We start from the raw sequence: 22,028 nt of genomic DNA, 5'->3' as shown, positions 1-22,028 counted from the left end.
ATAGTCCTAACACAGCACTCGAGCGCGGGGCTGCACACACGAGGCAAATGTACACATGCATTTGCAACGGAGCTAAGAATGCTCACAGGCCGCATGGCCAACCTAAGGATTAAAGTACACGCGACAAATCACGAGGGACGATGAGAGCTGGTGGAGCGCATCTCGACACAGGTTGCACATTGACGGCTCAACGCTCATTGCCATCGGCATTGGCCAGGGGTGATGGAAAACTGCTCCAAATAATGGCCTCCGGACTTGGAGGCGTCGGTGCTGCACAGGCGAGTGCTGAACTTTTTTCAGGCCTGGACTCGAACAAAGAGCGGCGTCCACGTGTTCTGCATCGCTCAGCGAGCACAAGCCCCACACAGCAAAAACCAAAACCTAGGGCGGGTGCGTCATTCCCATCAGCCACAAGTTGCTCAACATGATAGATGTGGTGAGGAGGGTTGTGAATTCGCAACACAAGGAAGACTATGCAGTCCCAGTGGGCACAAGAACAACACTTAATGCCGTATTTGAGGCAAAGAAAGGGCAGATGTAAAAGACCACTTTCACCAAAAACACATCTTGGTGGATTCTTTTGCATGCTAGGAGATGAATTTTGATGTAGTGAAATTTTAGTGTTACGAAGTATGCCTCAGATTTTGCCGATTTCATTAAATTAAGATTTAGCTGTTTCGGGACATTCTATTATGTCCACATTTGGGGTCATTGTAAAATCTCTCAATGCAAGGCGTAGTGTTCAGGTCACATCTGCAAATGTGGATGCAGCGCCTGATGAGGAAAATGGCTGCAATTTTGTATGTGTGTAATTTGATGTTGAAATGAGAACTTGGGGCTATGATTGGAATAGCATTTTGGCTGCCACTATAGTGCTACAGCAGGCCTTGTTCTTAGCTTTCGAAAGTCTTCCACTCATGTATCATGTGTGCAAGCTTAGATGTCGGAAAAACGTCTAAGCTTTTGTAATGTCAAGAAGATAATCTGTCTCGTGACAGTCTTGGTGGTTTGGTGGTGGTGTGTATGTCTTACAGTAGTGGTTTGTGAGTGAAGATATGGAAGTGCTTTCGTGTGAACCGTGGCTCAAGCCTGCGAATGTTTTGAATGGGAATCGAATTTATCTATTAGTTGATTTGTATTCGTATACATAAATAATGTTCTAATTCAGTGCAGTTTTGATTGACCGTGTGTGCAGCATTTTCGAACCGTGACGGAGCAGTTTTGTGAAGAGGGACCTTCCCTTTCGAGAAGGGAGCCTTCCCAACGCTGTACGCAAAGCGAAGTGCTTGAGGAAACCAGAAAAGAAATGGTTTTCGGCAGTTTTTTCAGGCCCTTTCGATAATTTGTGCTGTCGGTTAATTCGGACATCTTTTTCTTGGTCCCTTGAAGATCGAATTAACGGGAGTTTACTGTATTCAGCAGTGATATGACAGGTCCACCCGGTTTTATGCAGGTTTTTCGTGTATATAAATCTTACACTGGATATTTCAGTAGGGCATACGGTGCTGTGCAATTCCAGTTTAACTTTATTTGCCTATACCATATGAATTCAGATATAAACAAGACGAAAAGTGTTTGCTAATTTTTCCACTAATCGGATATTTGAAGCCATTCTTTATTCCCATATTCGTATTCAATTCATATTTAAAATTTTCAATATTTGCACACCCCTAGTTGTCAGCTACCGTGCAAAGTTACTGATATTTTATAAGCATTGTTTTCTTACTTATTTGCAGGGTCCATGGCTGCTGTAAAAAGGTAAACTTCTTACTTTGGGCATAATGTGATCTCAATGTTATGCCGTCATAGCATAAGCTATCTTCTTTGTGTAGCCCTTGATTGGAGGTAGCAGTCACCATCACTGAGCAAATGCTAAAGCATTCCACTGATTAAGTGAATGCTGGATATGCTTGTATGCCAAGATGCCATTTCACATGAAACTCTTGAGACAATCTACACATATGAAACAGTTAAACCTTATGCAAAATTGCTGCCATCTATTGGACCTTCAGCGAACCACACCACTTGACACCATGTTGAAGAGTTGAGTGAGTCGGCCGCGCTGCCGCGGCTGTTGCTGTCGCACTAGCGGCGTCTGCTTAGTGCTATTTGTTCTCATTCAAAGCAAAAAATGGTGAAAGAATAGACGATGGACTTGTACACGCTGCCTATATTCCTATTTTCTTCATAAAGTGGTATTGCGCTGTGAAAAGTTCTTGCGAACGGCAACATCAGCGCAGCTATGGAGGGCGAAACCTGCGTTGCCGCTTCTAATTTCTCTCCCTGCTCCGGCAGATTACTTAATGCACTGCTCAAATACGTGTTCATGAATAAGTTTGATATTGCTTCCGAGTGTAAAACACATCTGTGATGTGGTTACACTGTGTCGGGAGCCGCAGGAGGCTTTCGAGTCCAGCACGGACCATGTTCAACATGTTACTGCCCCCGCCGCTCAACCTTGATCATTGGCATTCCATAGTATGTTGTGCGAATACACATACATGAAGGATTATATATATATATATTTTTTTAATATAAGATCTGTGCCTAATAAAAACTGTGTTGCGATGAAACTGAAAGCATTTGCAATACAGCGTGCGCAGTACTGTTCCCATGCCCTCTCTGGACCTTTAGCGGCAGATGCAGATATATCTCGTTAGAGTGTAAACAACCAAATAAACAACTCCTAACAACGTGAGTTTGCTGACGAAACGCAACTGGTTAACAATGTGATTCCATGCGCGCTGATCCTCCTCAGATAGCTTGATCCTGTCGCCGTCACATCATGGTTCCATTTTGTGAAGATCGATACATTAGCAGACAAAATCGATATCTTAGCCTGCGTAATCACACCGCAGAGGTCTGCCTTTTACCAAGAAACGTATTCGAGCTATACATCCTGGAATTAAATTTTTGTGTTCCGATTAAAGAGAACAGTCAGAGAACGAAAGAGCAGAGAATGAATTTGAAATCTTTCAAATCAGACTAGATAAGATACCGGTTTACAATTTAGTATCGCCATTGAACAAAAGAGAGCCAACAGCGCGAGAACCATGGGACAGCAGACTAACACAAGGCCACAAGAAAAAAGAAAACTAGATGGATATAACTTGCTGCTTGTTTTCTTCAACAACCTTACTTTAGTTTTGCGTACAGCAAAAGGCACAAAAGTATGTTGGTATTATCGGCGACAGTGAGCATTAGCCCAGTGGCCACGCAAACCGTATACTATTCCGATTCCCGCTCCTCGGTTCAGTTACCATCAAGCGTGGCAGAAACGTGCATGCGCTGGTCACGAGATCGCAGCAATTTTGTATAAGGTCTATTGAAATTCAGAAATGTCTACAATTTTTTGTTACATGCAGATTTTCATTGTACACATTTTTCATGGTAAGACTTGATAGGGCAATGCAAATTGGAATCTGAAATGAAAAATAAATGCAGTTATAACTGTTTAGCAAAAGTTCAGTGAGAAGCCAACTTACTCGAGGTATCCTCCACCATCTTTGCCATCTTTCATGGTGCCACTATATGAAGCAGTTCCTCTGTACTGAAGGGTGCTTACAAACCTCCAGTGAGAAGGCAAAAGAATATAATATGTTTTGTGAACATTGACCTGGAAAAGAATGACCAGAAAACTAGTTGGCATTACTGCAGTAGAGGTGCAGTCATAGGAGCTCGTTGACATTCTTGAAAACGAACAATACATTGGATGACGTGCCTCTGCTCTTGTGACCTTATAGGGCCGTCAGGCTTACTTTTGAGGTTGTTTTCTTAGGATTATCATGCAGGGCGTACTTTTTCACGTGGATGCAAATCTTGTTTTCACTCTTTAAAGCCTGATAACATTGTTGCATCTCATCACCTCTTTGTGCTATTGCACGGTTGCCATTAGTTTCACTTCGCAGTAGCATGCAGGATACAGGGCTTTTCTTTTTCTTTTTTTCAGCCAGAACGGCTGTACCTGTGCAAACGGTAATACCGGATCTCAGGCACCTGATGTAGATAAATGGCGAGCAGCAATCGCAGTATTCCAAACTTTCCTATTATGTACATCCTAGGTGGCGCGAAAAAGTAGTACAGTGGTAGCGCACAGATAACAATGCCTTTGGTTGGACAGCAGTAGACAGTTTGGGCGGGTATCTTGCGCCATTCATTCCCAAAAATAAAATTCGTCTGAAATAAACTTGGAATAGCCGACATCATCCAGAATGTTGATGCTGCTGCTGGTTTTGGGGAAAAAAATGCTGCAGTGGCCAAAAAGCTGCAAAACTTGGTGATTTGTGAAACACTGGGATATCGGGGAGCTTTCTGCACTCACTAAAAAAAGTTGCGCACCGTGTGGCTTTCCCATGCCAAATTTTCCACACCAGAATATTGGAGGTACAAATCAAGGCTCTATACATTGCCTGGAACAATACCTCTACTGGCGGGACATATGCTAGACTTATTTTTATTGTACACAATTTCACAAAGATCCAAAGGGCTTAATAGGCCTTGAAGATATAATGAATGATGATGAGTGTAACATATGTAAGCACAAATATTTCTTCTCATGATTGGGCTTCTTTCTTAAATGTTTCCTTTCTTTAGTTTACACGAACTTTAATCATATCTTAGCTAATTAAAAAATAATTTGCTACTAGTTTTTATATTCAACTGATTCACAATCAAAACTTCGGTATTCGCACATCCCTCGAGCAAAATTAGTTCTTGATAACAAAGTGCACAGCTTTATGAACTGTTGAGCATGAGTGGTTCCTGCTTTTACTGATTAACGGCCATTGTCATAAATTACGACAGGTAGGCTTTGATATTGGTTGAGATCTAGCATAAGTACAGCACAGTGAACAGTTACAGCTTGCCATGTTTCTCAGCTGTGCCACATTTCCTTTTGAGCATTGTCCTCAAGGGGAGTGTACAGAGTTGGATGGCCTAACCTAGGACGATGGAGCATTGACCAAAACAAAAGCAGCTCTGTTAAGACCCAAAGACACAAGCCGGCAACATGCTAAGGCAGTTTTCTGCTCTTTCGCTAGTGTTCCTCTCGTATGTCGGTTATGCTGTAGATCGAGTCTCTGTCAAGTTACTGAATGCTGTTGCTCCATCATTTTAGGTTAGGCTGTTTAACCCTGTACACAACTGTTGCTTCAATGCACGTATATATCTGCATATACATGCATTGCTTCATTTCATGAATGAGCACTAATTTTAATTTCTTTGGCTCTTTTTTCGTCAGCGACAAATCAGTAAAGGAAGAAAACTTGCCCCCTCAAATTGTGGAGACAGTTGAAGCCTTCAAGTAAGTGGCTGGGTAGGGTATGCTAGGGCAAATATCTTTAGGGCAGTCTCGCAAAGTAGACTGCGCTTCTAATGAAGGGATGTTTGCGATCTTGTTTTGCTGGCGTTCAAGCAGTACACACTCGTAATGAATAACAGTTACTGCTGCATACGTTTCGCCAATATTGCATAATTGACATAGTCACCGGAGTTCGAAAAATAGGCTTTATTTACGACATAAAAATGCTTAGACCTGTTATGTGAAAAGCGAAAGCCTTTCTTGCTGCCTGAGTGGCGTGAGCAGGAACTGTGATGTGAAAGCGATACCAACCTGCCCCTGTGTGGCTTAAGGTTAGAGACTTGGCAACTCACACGGAGTACTCGTATACAGTGATTATATCTGGTGAACAGCTGCACTGTGGTTTCTGCATTTGGGATAAAACCGAAATGAGAACAATGTTTTTTTCTGTTGTCATCAAATGTATATTGCTTTGCGCACACCGTTGGGAAGGTCCTTCTTCGCAAAACGGACCCATCGTGTTTTGAGGATGTTTCACTGCACTGCACGGTAATGCATTGCGGTGAAGCTTGCAGTGCTGTGAAACTGTGGTGAATTTGAAATTTTTTAATGTATCATTAGGTAATTTTTTAATAATCGGAGCGTTCCAAATATCAGTTTTTTGAATACGAATCAAATAACAAAAATATTCGATTCATATAAAAAAATTTAAATATTCGCGCACACTTAATACTAAGCTACATGTATAAACAGATATAATGAGACTTCTGGAATCTATTGCAATAGTGAGTAGTGTTCTCAAATATCTTATGTAACTAGTATGTGAAATAACGATAGTGTTGCTTCCATGTGGCAGTCACTACAGGGCAGGGGTCTCGGAGCCATATTGCTGAGGGCTGAATTCAGAAAATTTCATCCCTCGCGTGCCACGAGGAAAAAAAATGAAATAATAAAGAACTGTACTAAAATTTAGAAACAGTGATGAACTATAAACCAAAGTGTCTTGTTCCCAGACTGCGTCCCCCTATCTTTGAGGAAAATAAAAATGGCATGTGCTCGATTCTGTCTAAATGCCGGATGGGCGCCACTTCAGAATGACTTGCAGAGAGCTGCTGCACAAGCACAATGGTTAATAATCACCTTTCCAGCACCTTTCTCAAAAGGCTGAATCTGTCTGACGTTCACACAGATTAAGAAGCCAGTGCCTCTTTTCATTTCCACAAAATGTGTGAAGTCTGTGGATGAGGCTTTTTAGTTAACTTTAGTTGGAAAATGAGTCAGGTGATGAAGCAGACTCCTTAAGCTGGCTTGTGCGAAATTTCGGAACAAAGGCTAAACGTTTTGGAGTCAGCGGTCTCATGCTGCCCCTGGGCCACATGTTTGACACCCCTCATGTAGGGAACTGAAGTTTTGGACTTACATATGCAGTTTTCTTCACTAGAAGGCGATGTCCTCGAGAAGGAGAAAGCACTGAAAAAAAAATTCTGAAACAGTGATTTTCTAATGCAGCCTTGCCTGTCGCAAACTTGACAAACACCTAGCAGTCGTTCATCACGGATCATTCCTGATTATGATTAGGCGCAACTCACCATAGATGACCGTTTGAGAACATGCTACAAATATTGCAGTGCTAGAGCTTTCCGGCATTGTGAGAGGTTCTTTTGCTGATAGAAGCAGAAAGGAAATGTGTGTCCTGTAGTAGAACTTTTGTCTTCACTGAGGTGACGTTTTTCTGAAGGGGGCTTCCTAGTGCTCATGAGCTATCATTGAACTAGTTCCCCGATATAATGACACAGGTGCTTTGTCGTGCATTCGGTGTGTAGGAAGTATGTGACAGAGCAGAAAGAGGTGCGAGCGGAGATCTCCAGGATACCACCAAAGACCATGGACAAGGTGAAAGAAGAGACTGTGGCTTTGCGGCGCCTGCTCTCCACGGTGGTGAATGGAATCCAGCGGAATGCTGTGGCCGTGGAGCGGCTTAAACGAGAGACATCGGAGGTGGGCTTTACATCACTCCTCCGCCCACCCTCCCCATTTCTGTTTGCTCTACATAACGTGCTGTTCCTTGCTTTTCTGCAGGATCTGAAGAATGCAGAGATAGCTCACCACACCAAGGAGACGCCAATGTCTCTTCAGTATGAAAATACAGCACCTGCCGTGTAAGTTTTTTTGCACCATAGGCTCAAGTGCATGTACACTTGGAACAGATGTGGCCACCTTGTTCAAGTAGCTGAGGGTAGGGCTTTTTGGGTATGAGGAATAGGCACTTGAAGCTGCATTTCTTTGAAGAAAGAGCTTTTTGGGTACGAGAAATAGGCACTTGAAGCTGCATTTCTTTCACCAAGTTGCGCTGTGTCATTTGTTTTGATATGCAGCTTATAGCTCATCGATGTGTTTGCTCTCTGTGTTGGCGGATTGAAAGCAGCAGTGGGCTATTATATGCAGAACGACTCTTGATCCATGAAATGTTTCATTGTAGAGGGGCTGGGGATCAGTTTTGATCACAATTTACACCAGGCAAGCAGCATGTGATAGTTGTGTGGCAGCGGTTACATCTTGCTTGGAGGTTTAAGCCACGCAGTCAAACTACTGTTGAGTGCATATTTTTCTGCAGAACTGCTGCTGCCATGTTTCTTCATGTCCAGGTCTTTAAGAGGCACTACTGTTTATTTGCTTCAGTTTTGCTTTGCTTGGTAATGTTGAAAATACTAAACTAATTTTTCTTGATAGATGAAGGCAAAAACAGATGCCTGATGACCTGTCCCATTTGCCGGGAGAGGCTTTTCGAATTGAACAGCCATCACAGGTCATTTCAATTGAGCGTGATCACCTGTTTTGAGAATGTTTACCTCAAATGTTTCACTTTTGTTGCAGGTATTTTCAGAAGCTGGTTGAAAACTTTAACCAGCAGATGACGTTGTACAAGAAACAAATTGAAGAGTTGGAGCAACATTTTGCATCTCTTTCAAGTGCATCCAAGTTAACTCCAAACGGTATGCACTCTGACTGTTCCAAAGCTCTGTATGTGGAAGTGGGGCTGGGGGATATACGGGCAGTTTCTGTACTTTGAGTAGTAACTGTCTTTTCTAATCTGGGTGAGATAGGTGCATCTAATTAGGTCTGCTGATGTGAAGAACAAGCCTCTTTACTGCGCTTGACTATGAAAAACATTCTCACAATAATGAGGTCAAATTTGGTCGTTATTTCTTTTGAGTGAAGGAACTTTTGACTCTCATTTTGTCCAGCTTTCCTTTTTCTCTTTTTATACCCTATTTCCTAGTCTCAAGTGGTTACAGTGTAATTTTTTTGTTTTATTTTTCTCAGAAATAATCTTGACATCGAAAAAGCTGCACGAAACATTTGTGCATTTGGCGGCAGTGTCACAATACCTGCACGAAACCATAGAGGTAGGTTACAGTTCTTTCCAACTTTCAAAGCTGCTGCAGTGCTGCCTTCGTGCTTTCCTTCGATAGAGTGAATTGCTGTTCTTCGTTGCATTCTACGTTTAGCACTGGAAAGACGAACTGAGCTCTGGGAAGTCTGCCACCGATCCTACCAAGTTGCCGAATAGTGCTGCCGGGTCTGTCAAGACAGCTGTCACCATCGGTCCTACGCCGTTTTCCAGCACCAAAAGTGATGCTGCGCTTGCCATGGCATCTGCCTTGGCACGGGTAGGACAGCCTATGATAGCAGGTGAACTTTTTTGAACAACCTTCACGTCTACTCTTGGCATGAACGTGCCATTTGGAAAGAGAGGCCTCCGACAGATTTTGCTCACTGTAATGAGCTGTTGCTGCTTGCCAAATTTTACGTCGTCTTTATCATCCCCCGTGGTCACAACAATATTGCAGTGAAAACAGGTTGAAAAGTACTTCGGCATACTTGCTGCAGACACATAAAAAAAAAAAAAATCAGAGGAGAAGTTAAAGGAGAATTTCATTGAGATTCATAGGACATGCATGCATCAACGTTAGTTTTTTTACAGCACACTATATTAGACATGTAAAGAAATGCGAAAGCAGCATGCAACAGTGGATCAAGATTGCAGGGCAGGAGCTACCATATTTACTCGAATGTAACGCGAGTTGTTTTCATGATTTTTGGCTCTCAAAGTCTACCCTCGCGTTATAATCGAATGCAGCAATTTGGTTGGCCTAAAGTAGAGCCGGGGTGCAGCCATAATGAATCCACACCACTCGGTTTCGGTTTCTGCGGTATTACAATGTTATGTTGGCAACATGGGTACCAGGGAAGCCAAATCAGCCAAATCCTAATCCATCCAAAGTCAGAACGTCGCACTTTTTGCTCGTGGGCTCATAATCACGTTCCCTTGATCACGCGCTTGTCGCATCTTTCGCAGTGGATTAGTGCATTTACTTCTCTTGTTATTGCATTTGCATGATGGCAACGCGCCGTGCACGGTACGACGCCTAAAAAAAAGCTGTTTTGATGGCAGAAGGAATTGAAAATTCTGCAACAGCTTGACGGCTAGACGTTACTAATCTTCTTTACGTGGGAGTCGGATGGTGAGCGGGAGGTGATTTTTAAATGCCGGACTGCAATTGCTTTTGAATCGTCTGGGAGGACGAGAGTGAAAAGGAAGACTCTGTTTCCGAGAGCTCGGCCTCCAATGACGACGAAGAATGAGCATTTTTTATTAGTCTGCTATGTCCGTGATGTATATTAAAGGTAATTTTTTATGCCCTTATCTCGCGTTACATTCATATTTCTATTTTTTTTCTCATTGGGCAATATGCAAAGTCGCCCCTCGCGTTACATTCGAGTAAATACGGTATATATCACTGTACTAAAGTGGCCACTGCGTGCTGCACTCACTTCTTCTGCTCTTCCTGCCTGCTTCTCTCTGTTTGCCCATCCTTGTTCCTCCTTCTTCTGGCAGCCACTTTCCCTCTCACAGTAGCTGTGTGAGGCTTGAGGTGGAAAACTAATGCTGACACTAGATGCCAACTTGGCCAGGTCATGGGGCCTTATGACTTCACACACACCCTACTGATCAGGCAACACTGAGCCATGTCACGTGACCCTGTGACAGTGGCTGTGAGGCCTCAGCCAAAGAAGCAGTGTTGATGCCAAACAGGTTTTTGTGAAGTTTAACGTTCATGCATTCCAGACTTGTTCTAGAGGCCTTCTCTGCGAAATGTCAATTCATGTCGATCTCATTACTGTAACTTCGCCATTTGTTCTCTCTCATATTTTTTTCCTGATGTGGCTATAGCTTGGCATGCTTAACTTGCTAGCAGACTTTGACAAGCCAGGCGTCATTTTTAGCTCAAGCCTGTCTCGTTGTTTGTTTAGGACCACACTGTACAGGGTCGTCCACTCTTAGGGTGAACACGCTGCTATGCAAGTGCTCTATTTGAACTGCCATTGCAGCCTATATGGCTGCACATCGAAGCAAAGTGGTACAGGTATAGCCGGACCTGAGAGTAGTGCTGGCCTAATGCTTCGCTTCAGTGCGCGGCCGGGTAAGACGCGAGGGCGCCCGAAGAGAGGGGCCATGCTCTCGTGTGTTCGCCCCGGAGTAGACGACCTCATACATTTTGCAACAAGTAGGGCCTGACAAAATTTTTATTTAGCTGGCCAGTGGTGGCACTAAATGCTAAAGGACTCTTATGGCTCCAGTTTCGTGGTGAAAGCTGTCTATTACGGGGTTAAAATGTGGTACCAGCATTATGTGCAGCCAAAAGTTGATTCATTTATGTTTCTATGCCTATTGCCTGTTGAGCTGCCAGTCATATGTGCATTTATGTCTCAGTCATCTCAAATATTGGTTAAAAAAGATTTCATTGGTGTTTCAAGAGGTGCTTGTTCTTCTGTTCCTGCACAGAGCATGGAACTCTTGTCCCGTTTGGTACTACGCAATCTTACGGCATACCCGGAGGCAAGTTGTTTTCTGCTTTACTTTACACTGTGGATGCAGCCATTATAGTTATGTATAGTTAGCTACCTTTGGCACCATTTTTGTCATCACAGTGAGGATGTTTTACAAAACACTAGACAATTAGGCAAACAATTGCATGCAAATTGCAAACAGCAGCGAAAGAGAGCATTTTATTCTCGCACAGTGTGTTTAAAAATCTATGATTTGAAAATTGTGGATCTATTAGTTTTGAATTTATATACTTTATGGCCATGGCCAGCATGCTAAGACATTGAGTGTACGTAAAATAAAATTGCCTTTCTCTTTGAACATTAACTTTGATGTAAATTTTATGGAATAATTTAAGCCTTTCTTCTTTTTGCTTCAGCGGTCTCCAAACCTGGTAAATTCACTGAACGATATTTCAGGCCCTTGATATTTTGGACCTGCCTGATTATTCGGAGCCTGCCATGGCACTGTCACACGCTCCATAGAGTCAGTGTATAACAGCTGTAAAGAAGAAGATGGGCCCCTTTGCTGAACGCTGACGAAGAGGAAGAAGTGTGGAATTGCCAACGCGCAGATTGTGTTGGTCTTGATTGACAGAAATTTCAGAATTTAGAAAGTTCTCTCTTTCGATTTTCCAGACTACTTCTCTTGATAGCAGGTCAATACCTATGAAAGATTGCCATAGCGTCGCTGCCATTTTGTTTTCTGCAACCTCGAACCTGTGTTGCATCCCGCATACCCACTACGCCAATGAAAGCAGGCACCACTGGCTGTGGTGGGTTAATGAACAATTATTACGCGAAATCAGATGGCCTGTGCCATGGGCTCTACGGTTTTATTGACCGGCGGTGATGGAGCTATGTCGCGCTGAGGATGGGCCAGTAAGTGCGAGCATGTTTCTATCATGTGACCATACACAACGACTTGCGTTACGTAGCTGCAAGCGAGAGATCCAGCAGAAAAGAGGGGGTTGTCGCTGCGGCGGTACTAGATTGCTTTCAAATGGCGATGCGTGAGCATAGAGAAAAAGAAATAAAAAAATGCGCGCCTGTCAACTGCCTCAAAACGCGCCCGCTTTTAAGTCACAACAAACACTGGCTTTAGTACTTATTTTGCAATACACCGGGTGTTCCAACTAAACATGACCTCCGAGAGAGCTAGTGCGCAAAATATTGTTTCAGTTGGCCTGTTAGCTTGGTTTTCGAATAGCTGTATCAAAATCAATTTCGCAAGTTGTGGGAAGCAGTTATTGTAGAGTTCATTATCATCTTCCTAGATTTCTTCGAAATTGCTGATCGCCAAGAATAATATTAATTTATGGAGTGCGCATTTATTCAATTCGTATTATATTTATATCGATTTGTTTCGGCGCAGTGTTGGTGCTGTTACTGAAGCTCAGGTGAAAACGCATTCCAAGTCCAGACAGTTGTTGGAGCTTGTGAGACGGCGTCATTTTTTTGTTTGCTTGTTTTTGAAACCAACACGGGCAGCAGACAACTTCCACCGCTCAAGCGGAGACAGCCACCGCCACCGCTTTATTTAGCTTTTTCCTGTGGGAGAAGAAAGCGGCGCTGACATAGAGTTGCGTGGTAGCAGCGATGCTCTGCCCGAACTACCTAGTTTGCCAGTGTCCTGCACCTCTTTCTGTTTGAACATCACTCCGCTCCAATCGTCGCGCTGTTTTCCCTGTCGTCTCTGCAACGCCGGAGAGGGCTGGCTGTGAGAATGAGGAGATTGATGCAGAAACAGACAGACCGGTTTTTAAAGCTGCTTAGTAAGCAAAATGATGTTTTTATTGTGAATTCGTTTTTCGGACTGCCTGGTTTTCCGGATGCTTTTCCGGCTCCTTGAGGGTCCAAAGAATCGGTCAGCGACTGTACCTGAAGGCTGGACATTGGTTTATTTTCCAGCAGCAAAGTTCTGTACTTTATCAGCATTTGTTGATGGATCTCACAGAGCATAAGTGTCTTATTAAACATTATCATATTGCGGTGCAAAAAACGGTTTTACGTTTTTTATGTAACATATTCAACATGCTATTGCTAATATAGTTTTGAAGTGAGAGACGTGCCTAAATATTTATACTATTCAGTAACAATTTGGAATATATAGGGCAACTTACAAAGTATGTGCAATGAGGTTCATTCTGTTTTTCTTGTAAACGTGTGAACAGGTTGAAGTTTTTAATTTAAGTGTCGCTGCTCAAACCCTTGGTCTAGTGTATAGTACCTTGCTCAGTGTTCTGGTAATCTTAACATATCTCACTTTTGAGCTTACCACATATTGCTAGCTAATGAACAGTCATATTCAGGAAGTAACATTTTGATATACCACTAATGTATTAAAAAAAAAGCAATGATTCCAACACTGACCACTGCAGCCAACTATAAGTTGCATTATATTCATCTCTGTTTATTATCACAATCTAACATCTACATTTAAGTATATTTCCTAACAATATCTACTTAGAACAGAAAGTTGAGCTAGTTGGTGTCGGTTATGCATGTATCGAGTGCAAATAGACGAAGACAGAGACATACAACACACATGCTACTCATGTTAGTATTTACATTTTAAAATGGCAGCTTTCAAACTAATAAACCATGAAGGCATCTAATTGACTGTATTAGATGCCTTTTGCAATCTATACATGCGCTGCCAAGGGTGTTAAAAGGAACTAGTGTTTCTCTTATTTTGTCAGCAAACTTGGAATTACATGGATTTTTAATACATATTATCTGTATGCACCTTTTTATCTGTGTTTGCATATGACTTATTTCCTTGAACAGTCTTTGCTAGCATTACCGTCAAGAGTTTGAAACCTGTTGCATAGAATGTTATTAGTAAGTACAATTGATCCCGGATATTGAACTCAGAGGGGATCATGAACTAGTTCAAACTACTCATAATCTGAAATATTAAACATGCCAACAGATGAGCTCTGCTGTAACCTAGAAGCGTGAACACGGTGTACTTATGCTAGCGGTGCACTTCTGCATCGACGTGCTGCGTGCCGGTAAACAGGAAGCTCTCCGCGGGTGCTGCGACCTGCGAGGCGCTCTATGAGCATCGCCTCCACGTGCCGTTCCGTAGGCGCGAGCACACATTCCAAATAGTTGGTGGGGACAGATTGAAATTTTGGAGCTTTTACGCCACGCGGCACAAGTGCAAGTGGGTTTGCCAATCACAACAAAGGCTGCTGCCTATGGTGCGTCGGAAAAAGTCGCCTCTGATTATAAAAAGTCTTGGTGAACTAACTATAAGTGCTATAATAACTCAGGTAATATAGCTACAATTCCTTTCTTCATCCAGTTCAGCTACGAAGCAGGCTACGCAAGTGGTGTCGCAAGCCTACAGTCAGCAAGGCTGGCTTCACCGTACAACCGATGCATTGGTTTTTGGTTTCTCCGCATAACAGCAATATCTCGTTGAAAACAAGCATGCCAGACCGAAGGGCACTCTCAATCAGACTCGACGCTTATCTCATCAAGCGGTTCTGCAGTGTTGCCGCTGCCAGCAGGTTCCCAAGGCTACGCAGCATACCCGGCTTCGCGTGCGAATACAAGTTATCATGCAGGTGCCACGAGGAGAAGTGCCCCTTATCTGGGCAGAGAGCGCAGTTCATTATATCGATTGTTCTCCTGAACAGGAGTTCGATAAAAGAGAACACCACACCTATACTTTTGCATGGGATTTTCAAGGGGAATTCTGATAGTTTGGTATGAAAAACAATTCGATATATTCGGGTTCGATATATATACGAAATCGATTGTAGAGCGTGAAAAAGAAATCAATGCATGACGAGAGAGAAAATATAAAGCATGCAGAATTTTGTGAACTTGTGTGTAAACAGTAAATTGAATATGCTGTGTCCTTGTGTAGTAAGCTATGTTGCACTTTTCTTTTGTCAATACAGCTTTGGGCTATTCAACGCTGTTTGGCTCCTCCGGTGGGCTTGGAACGTCATCATTTTATGGAGCAGCGAGCCCGTTTAAGCCATTAGGTAAATAGCGGTAAGGGTTTACTCCACTTGTCAGGAGGCGCTCTACTTTCTCCTCCATGTGACGCCAGGCTGTCTGCGCCAGAGCCACCGCTGCATGAGGTGACCTCTCTCTCTCACTCCTGCAGTCTCTTCAGAGCATAGCATGCTACTGTTGTCCGCACATGGGAATAGCTCCATGTATATTACCCCCCTACTGGTCTGATAAGGAAGTATGTGGACATTGAACGGGGTCCGCAAACGCCTTTGAGGATGCAGTATAGGCACATTTAGATGGCCTTTAGTGCAATGCAGATATCTGGGCAAGATATGTGCCCCTGCTGGCCTGAAAGGAAGTATGTGGACATTAAGAATGCATTATACATGCATTTAGATGGCCTTTAGTGCAACGTAGATATCTGGGCACAATATTATGTGCCCTTGCTGGTCTGAAAGAAAGTGGACATTGAACGGGGTCTGCAAGCGCCTTTGAGAATGCATTATAGACGCATTTAGATGGCCTTTAGTGCAACACAGATATCTGGGCAATATATTATGTTTCTGTGCTGGTTTGAAAGGAAAGGGACATTTAACTGGGTGCACAAGCGCCTTTGAGGATGCATTATAGACACATTTGGATGGCCTTTAGTGCAATGCAGATATCTGGGCAAGATATTTGTGCCCCTGCTAGTCTGAAAGGAAGTAAGTGGACATTGAAGGAGGTCCGCAAGCACCTTTTCGAATGGATTATAGACACATTTAGATGGCCTTAAGTGCAGCGCAGATATCTGGGCAAGAAGTTGGTAGGAATACGTGGCTAACATGAGCGCATAAACACAGACATGGAGAGAACATAGCTTGTTGTGTTCCTGTGCTCTTTCTGTGTTCATGTTTATGCACTCTTGTTAGCTACGTGGCCTTTAAGGGTGCTTGTATATAGCCTGCAAGCCTCGTTAGTAAAGCAAAGTTCCTCCTTTAAGCATGAGCCATTATACAGAACAGACCCTGCACTGTCACGAGGGGGAAACCTGTCGTAGACCCATGACCAAAGCGGCCAAGAAAGATATATAAGAGAACGGAGATGGGCAGTGATAAGAGGAAGATGGGAAGTAGGGGGAGAAAGGGACATAATCAGATCCAGAGACTGCTCTCTACAGCCCCTCCTGCCCTCAGTTGGAGCTGCATTATTGCCGTCATGCCTATTATCTACCTCTCTATCACCTTAGTGAAAGGCTGCAGCTTGGAAGCGAAAGTGCTTGGCAAGAGGGAGCTTGGCCAGGATGTCTTCTGCAGGTAGCCAAGAAAACAAAATAAGAAACCAAAAAAACCAGCATGCACTTATGCTACAGGTGATGCGGAGGATGCCAGGTGTGCCCGTGAGACTTGATGTCTAAATAGACAAGAGGAAGTTGTGCTCGCCGCTGCTCAACAAGCCACTTGGCAGCATAGCAAGATGGAGGTGCAGTACGCAACTGGTAGCAGTGAGAGTGGCATTGGCAATAAAGCATAAAGTCCAGATTTTCAACATTTAGAACTGACGTCTTGGTTGAAGTTCGTGCTATAGGAGGGCCAGTCTTGAGGAAGAATGTAGAGAGCATCTGCACAAAGCTGCTGCATCCGCCATCACTGTCTATTTGTCTATTGCCTAGTTAGGCTTTTTTCTTTTTTTTTTCTTGCTGAGTGTGCTTGTGCAGAACATCTTGTGAAAGCAAGAAACTGTCATATTGTGATGATTTATCCTTGCGATTTTTGGGTGTGATAAAATGATGAGGGAACATTACAAGGGAGGAAAGTTTAGTTAAGATCACCATGGGGGCTTGGTGGTTTGGGTGTTCAACTGCCGGTCCCTAGGATGCGGGTTTGATTAATAGCTCTGCGCCATCTTTTATTGCCTTCTTTTCACACTTTGTTCTTTTATCTCCTGGCACTGCAAGTTAAATTGCTTGATGCTTTCCTGTAATTGCGTGCTGATGTTAGTCGCTGTGAAGGAACTGAATACTTGCTCCATTTCCTTAATACATAGGACGAACTAATTGGGCTGGTGTTGAAAGCTTTGTTCGAAATGGGCATTTAGCCTCTCACAGCTTCAAATTTACTCTTTTTTTTCAGCATCTAACGCAGTGCATATTTCTGAGCCATCTTCTGGTGCCTTCATCATTCAGGTTTATGTAGGAGTTCGCCCTGACAAATTCAGCTTTGTGCACAGACTGGGTGCAGAATTAAAGAGGTTTCCTATCACAGTACAAGGATGCCTTGTCTGTTCATGTAGTAAAAGTTGCAGTGTGGCCAATTTTTTGTATTCAAACATGCTTGGTGGCTGATAATTGGGAGGCTCAAAAGAAGTGTTTTGTGCAGATTTTGTCTTTGTCTATTTTGAGAGTATGTTGCTTTGCTTGCTTTAAGTGCTGGTACTAAGACAGGAACTGGTTTTCTTTTATGCTGAGTCAGATTGGAGTAAAAACACCGGTTTGTGTTGCATAGTGGAGGATTTTGGTGTAAAATGTTACTCTGAAATTTCTCGTTGCTGACTGTCTTTTGGTGATTTTACAAGAGTGTACAGTAACTGAACAGCGTTCTTTTCCAGGTTCGGACACCTTCGGCTCATCAGCTAATCAGACATTCCAGCTGCAAAAACCACCGCCAGGCAATAAACGGGGAAAGAAGTAATGCTTAGTATCAAACCACTCGTGAGCCCTTTCTGATGTTGCTTCGTTTATATTTGCTGATGGACTGTGTTTGTATAATAAATTTAACATGAATTCGTTTTATGAGTGCAGCCATTATGTAGAACTGTTTTTACTCTTCCAGACAATACTGTACAGGTGCGGTGTTCCTCAGAGGTATATACCCACAATCTGTTACCATCACACATTTGCATCAACAAGTATACTTTTCATGGAATTTGATTTTCATGGCACTCGCAGGGTAAAAGATAGTACTAGTGAGCATTTAATGGATGAATAGACAAGCTTAAACCCGCAGCAAATGCGAACTGTGCTGAGCAGAACAGTAGAGTAAAACTGCAAATGGGGTTTCATGTTCAAATGCCGACGATCGTTCACGCAGCACTCTGAGATAAATGAAAAATTACACAATACGGTAGGCACCTGTAAGGCATACTGTCAGCCCACACATGCTGGGTTTAGTACGTACTTCAATTAAACATTTAAGGTCCAAACTAGTTTGTGTAGAAAAAACGGCTTAGACCAAAAACAAATTTCAAGATGTCTTTGTATGACATTTCAATTGATTAGGCTCTCTGCGTAAGTTTTGCTTAAAAGTTAACTTTATATGCCTTCATAAAGGCAGTGCAAATGGGGGGGGCAAACAAAAATAATTCAGAAAATACTCCTTTAAGATGTTCATCAAGTGCAGTTGCAATGAAATTTTTAAATGATTATTTTTCCGAGAACTAGCTTGCACTCTTTGTGGATTGTATGCAATTTGCCAAAATTTCTAGCACAAATAATTTGGGCAACGTTCCAAAGAAATAAAATGTAAAGATATCTATCTACTGGTCTTCACATGTGAGCATTATTTTATGGCAATATGGCAGCTTGCTGCACTGTGATGCCGACGCCTTTTGTGGCTAGTAGTATTCCTGCACTAAAATTGGAGTAGTTTTAAATAGCACACTGGTAGATTTGGTGCGCTGGACAAAACGAACGAAAGACAAGTGTGCTTCTTTGTTTTCTCCTGTTGGATTCCTCCTGGTAGCTCGTTAAATCCATCAATGTGTTTAACCAACTAGCCCTTGTTACTGCCTCACTCTTGATGAGCAGTAGAGTTATTGGTGATATTTATGCTTTGAGAAACATGCACACACATATCAGAGTGGCTTTTGCTGTGATAGTGTGGCTTAGGTTTTGGTTATGCTAGGCTTGGTTTTACAATGGGATTTATTATTCGCTGCTTGAGAAGTTTCCTGTTTTGGTTAACTGTAAAAAGCCTCCTCAAGTTGACCTCACAAGAGATGCAGTCTAAATTCATGGTCCCTTTCATTTTATTCAAACTTTTCCCATTAAACGAAAGCTTAATTATTTTTGGTTAAAATTTCGTGCGTGCCTTTTTCTTTTTGAACAAAATCGAACTTAGAAATTTGGTGACACTTGTCTATTAAAAAAAAGTCCGGGACCTTTGGGGACAACTAATGGTAACGTGGCTTAGCCTCTGTGATGTGCACAAAAGGAATGTGCTGAAAAAAGCAGCTTACATGCAGAAGTAGGGGTTGTGGGCGACGCCACTGTTCTTTTTTTGCCATTTACTAGCTCCTGATAGCTGAGTCTTTAGGGAAAGTTGTAATTGTAGGTATCTAGCAATGCTAGGCAAATTTGGTATTATAATTCAAATGTCTCGTGTCCGGATCCCAGTGCTTACACTACCCCTCTTTCCAATTCAAAACAGTGGTAATCCATTCTTTTTTATATGGATATCATGAGTCTGAATCGGCTGGCACCAGCATGCACCGATGCTACAGGTGATGCGGAGGATACTGGTCGTGCTTTCGAGACTTTATGTCTGAATAGAGAAAAGGAAGTTGTGCTAGCTGCTGATCAACAAGCCTGTTTGTGGCATAGCAAGATGGATGTGCAGTATTGCTTGTCACAGTGCAGAATATCTTGTGAAAGCAAGAAACTGTCATATTGTGATGATTTATCCTTGTGACTTTTGCCTGTAGTAAAATCATGAGGGAACATTACAAAGGAGGAAAGTTTAGTTAGGATCACCATGGTGGCTTGGTGGTTCGGGCGTTCAGCTGCCAATCCCTAGGATGTGGGTTTGATCCAAAGCTGTGGCAGCCTTGTTTTGAAGGTGAAATGCAAGGCGTGACTCTGCATGCAATGTCAGTACGTTAATGAATCCGAGTTGGTCGAAATTATCTGGAGCCCCTCCAGTACAGTGCCCCTCATAGCCTGAATCACTTTTGTATTGTTAAACTCTATAATCCTAAAATTATTAATATAGTAAAATAATTTTAGTAATACGTCACTAAAATTATAAAGTGCGCACGAGTAATGGGTATCCCATCAATTCTCTCTCCAGGATAATTTTTAAGCTAGCTTTATCAGCACCCAACATATGGGCGATCGAAAATAATGCGCCTCTCCCCTCTCTACTCAACCGACGCCGGCGCGTAAGAAAAGCAAGTCGCGACGGCGCCCCACCACGCCCCTTCCCGCCCGCATAACTTGAGGGTGTTCAATGAGCTGGCGCGGCCAGCAGCCCCACTGACGTCAGTAGGAGGGGGGGGTGCGGGTGTGTCGTGGGTGCGTGCCGGCGTTTATGCCACGTGTGCTTGGCAGGGAAGGCACAAGGTTAGGCCGCGATACATGTGAGGCCTATCACATTAACAGGGAAGGCGATAACTGTGTCAGCACGCCTTCACTTGCCTTGTTTAAAAATTTGCCGACTATTATGTTACTTCCTAATGCGAAATTTGAGCGCAGCTTATCAGCTGTTCCCGCTTTTCGGTAGATAGGCAAAAAATTCGAGCAAGACATGTATATACAATTACAGAATTTTTATTTTTCACACATATTACTTCAAGAAACACCCCACTAACAGTTCTTGATTGTCATGAAGGAAGCTTTGTTGTCGGAGAAATAGATGGATATATGCTCGACTTACTGCACCAATGCATGTTTCTTAAAGACTAGGTCTATATGCAAGTGTTTCGCGAGGTCGGCACAGCCGTGGACGGCGTTACGAGCGAGAGGAACTGGATGTACTGCCCCGCATAAGCGGTAAGAAATTGTCTTTATATCTACATTAAAGTCCTCCACTACTAACATTGGCGGGGATCGAATGGCGGTTGATACGAGTAGCAGGAAGTGCGATTCACTGCAGAAAACGGCGGCGTTGTTGAACTCAACTCATTGCAGTGTTATTTATAACTATAATTGGTTTACAGATAAGGCGCTGTATCTGTCACACTTTCTCCAGCAAGTGCTGGACGGTACACCATCGTTCCTCTCGCGTGGCGTTCCTTGACACGCGTTCAAGTGTGGGATTGCAAATGGCAGTAACACTAGACAAGAACACATCTCGCAGAATCTCGCGAACAAGCTTTTGCCTTAAAATGTGACAGATATTGTGCCTTTCCTTTTCTATAAACGAACACAAAGTCAGCGTGGGACTGCAATGCTATGCGGTGCTGGGGTCCACAGAAATTCACAGGGAGGGAAAGACGTAGTATCTGTCACACTCATTTCTTTGACGGGTAGGAGGGGTTGGCTTTTCTTGGCCCTACGGGGCTGGGACTGATAGGTCAACGCCGCTTGCGGCGGGGGCTAGCCTGCCACCGAATTTTTATCCGTTAACAACATATTCAGATATATTACAGCATTTGCGCCTTGAAAGGCAGACATTCCCGAAGCCCGCTAAGGGTCTTAGTAAATCAGAAGAGCGTCATCTTCGAAAGTTACAAACTATATCATTTAATAATCCAGCAACACTTCACGCCATTGAGCCCGAGTCCTTTTCGATGCAGTGCACATTTTGTGGCCAGAAGGCAAACTTATACCATATGGTATGAGCTTAACAAAATACCAGTATTGACATAATAAATCAGCCAACATGGGAAGGCTGGGAGGTGGCCCTGTCCAGCTCGGACCTCAAGAAACAACGAGCCCTCGTCGAAAGAGCACGGGCAGTGGCTTTTACCAACGGTGTCCCGATTAGGGACCCTTAATCTAAGCCAATGGGGCTTTCAATAAACGTTTTCATCATCATCGTCGTCTGTTGTAGGCCGTCATTGCACCCGCCACCGCTTGGGTGGTGGACGACGGCTGTTGTGGCTGCAGGAAGAAAGAAAAGAAAATGCACGGGCCTGCTACTGGCTCTGTAGCTGAGCCACCTCC

At 43.2% G+C, this 22,028-nt stretch overlaps 1 protein-coding gene across 2 annotated transcripts in view; it reads left to right on the top strand.

Annotated features, from left to right (window-relative positions):
* LOC146191610 (uncharacterized) overlaps positions 1–17,932 on the top strand; it is a 44,953-nt gene extending 27,021 nt beyond the window's left edge. The window contains exons 11-20 of one of the 2 annotated variants that reach the window (XM_084602136.1): positions 1,737–1,758; positions 5,240–5,302; positions 7,123–7,297; positions 7,379–7,458; positions 8,174–8,292; positions 8,624–8,706; positions 8,809–8,992; positions 11,148–11,201; positions 15,106–15,192; positions 17,753–17,932. In XM_084602136.1, the coding sequence (XP_084458262.1) occupies positions 1,737–1,758; positions 5,240–5,302; positions 7,123–7,297; positions 7,379–7,458; positions 8,174–8,292; positions 8,624–8,706; positions 8,809–8,992; positions 11,148–11,201; positions 15,106–15,192; positions 17,753–17,835 (950 nt within the window). In that variant the 3' untranslated portion in view covers positions 17,836–17,932. Of the gene's footprint in view, positions 1–1,736; positions 1,759–5,239; positions 5,303–7,122; positions 7,298–7,378; positions 7,459–8,173; positions 8,293–8,623; positions 8,707–8,808; positions 8,993–11,147; positions 11,202–15,105; positions 15,203–17,752 lie in introns of both variants that reach the window. The other variant, XM_084602137.1, reaches the window with a different exon arrangement.
* Positions 17,933–22,028: the final 4,096 nt, after the last annotated feature.

Source organism: Amblyomma maculatum, chromosome 4, assembly GCF_055883805.1.
Source record: "Amblyomma maculatum isolate TAMU_Amacu chromosome 4, ASM5588380v1, whole genome shotgun sequence".
Classification (NCBI taxonomy): Eukaryota; Metazoa; Arthropoda; class Arachnida; order Ixodida; family Ixodidae; genus Amblyomma; species Amblyomma maculatum.
The sequence above is the reverse complement of the archived record's forward strand: the minus strand, read 5'-3'. Positions and strand labels throughout refer to the sequence as shown.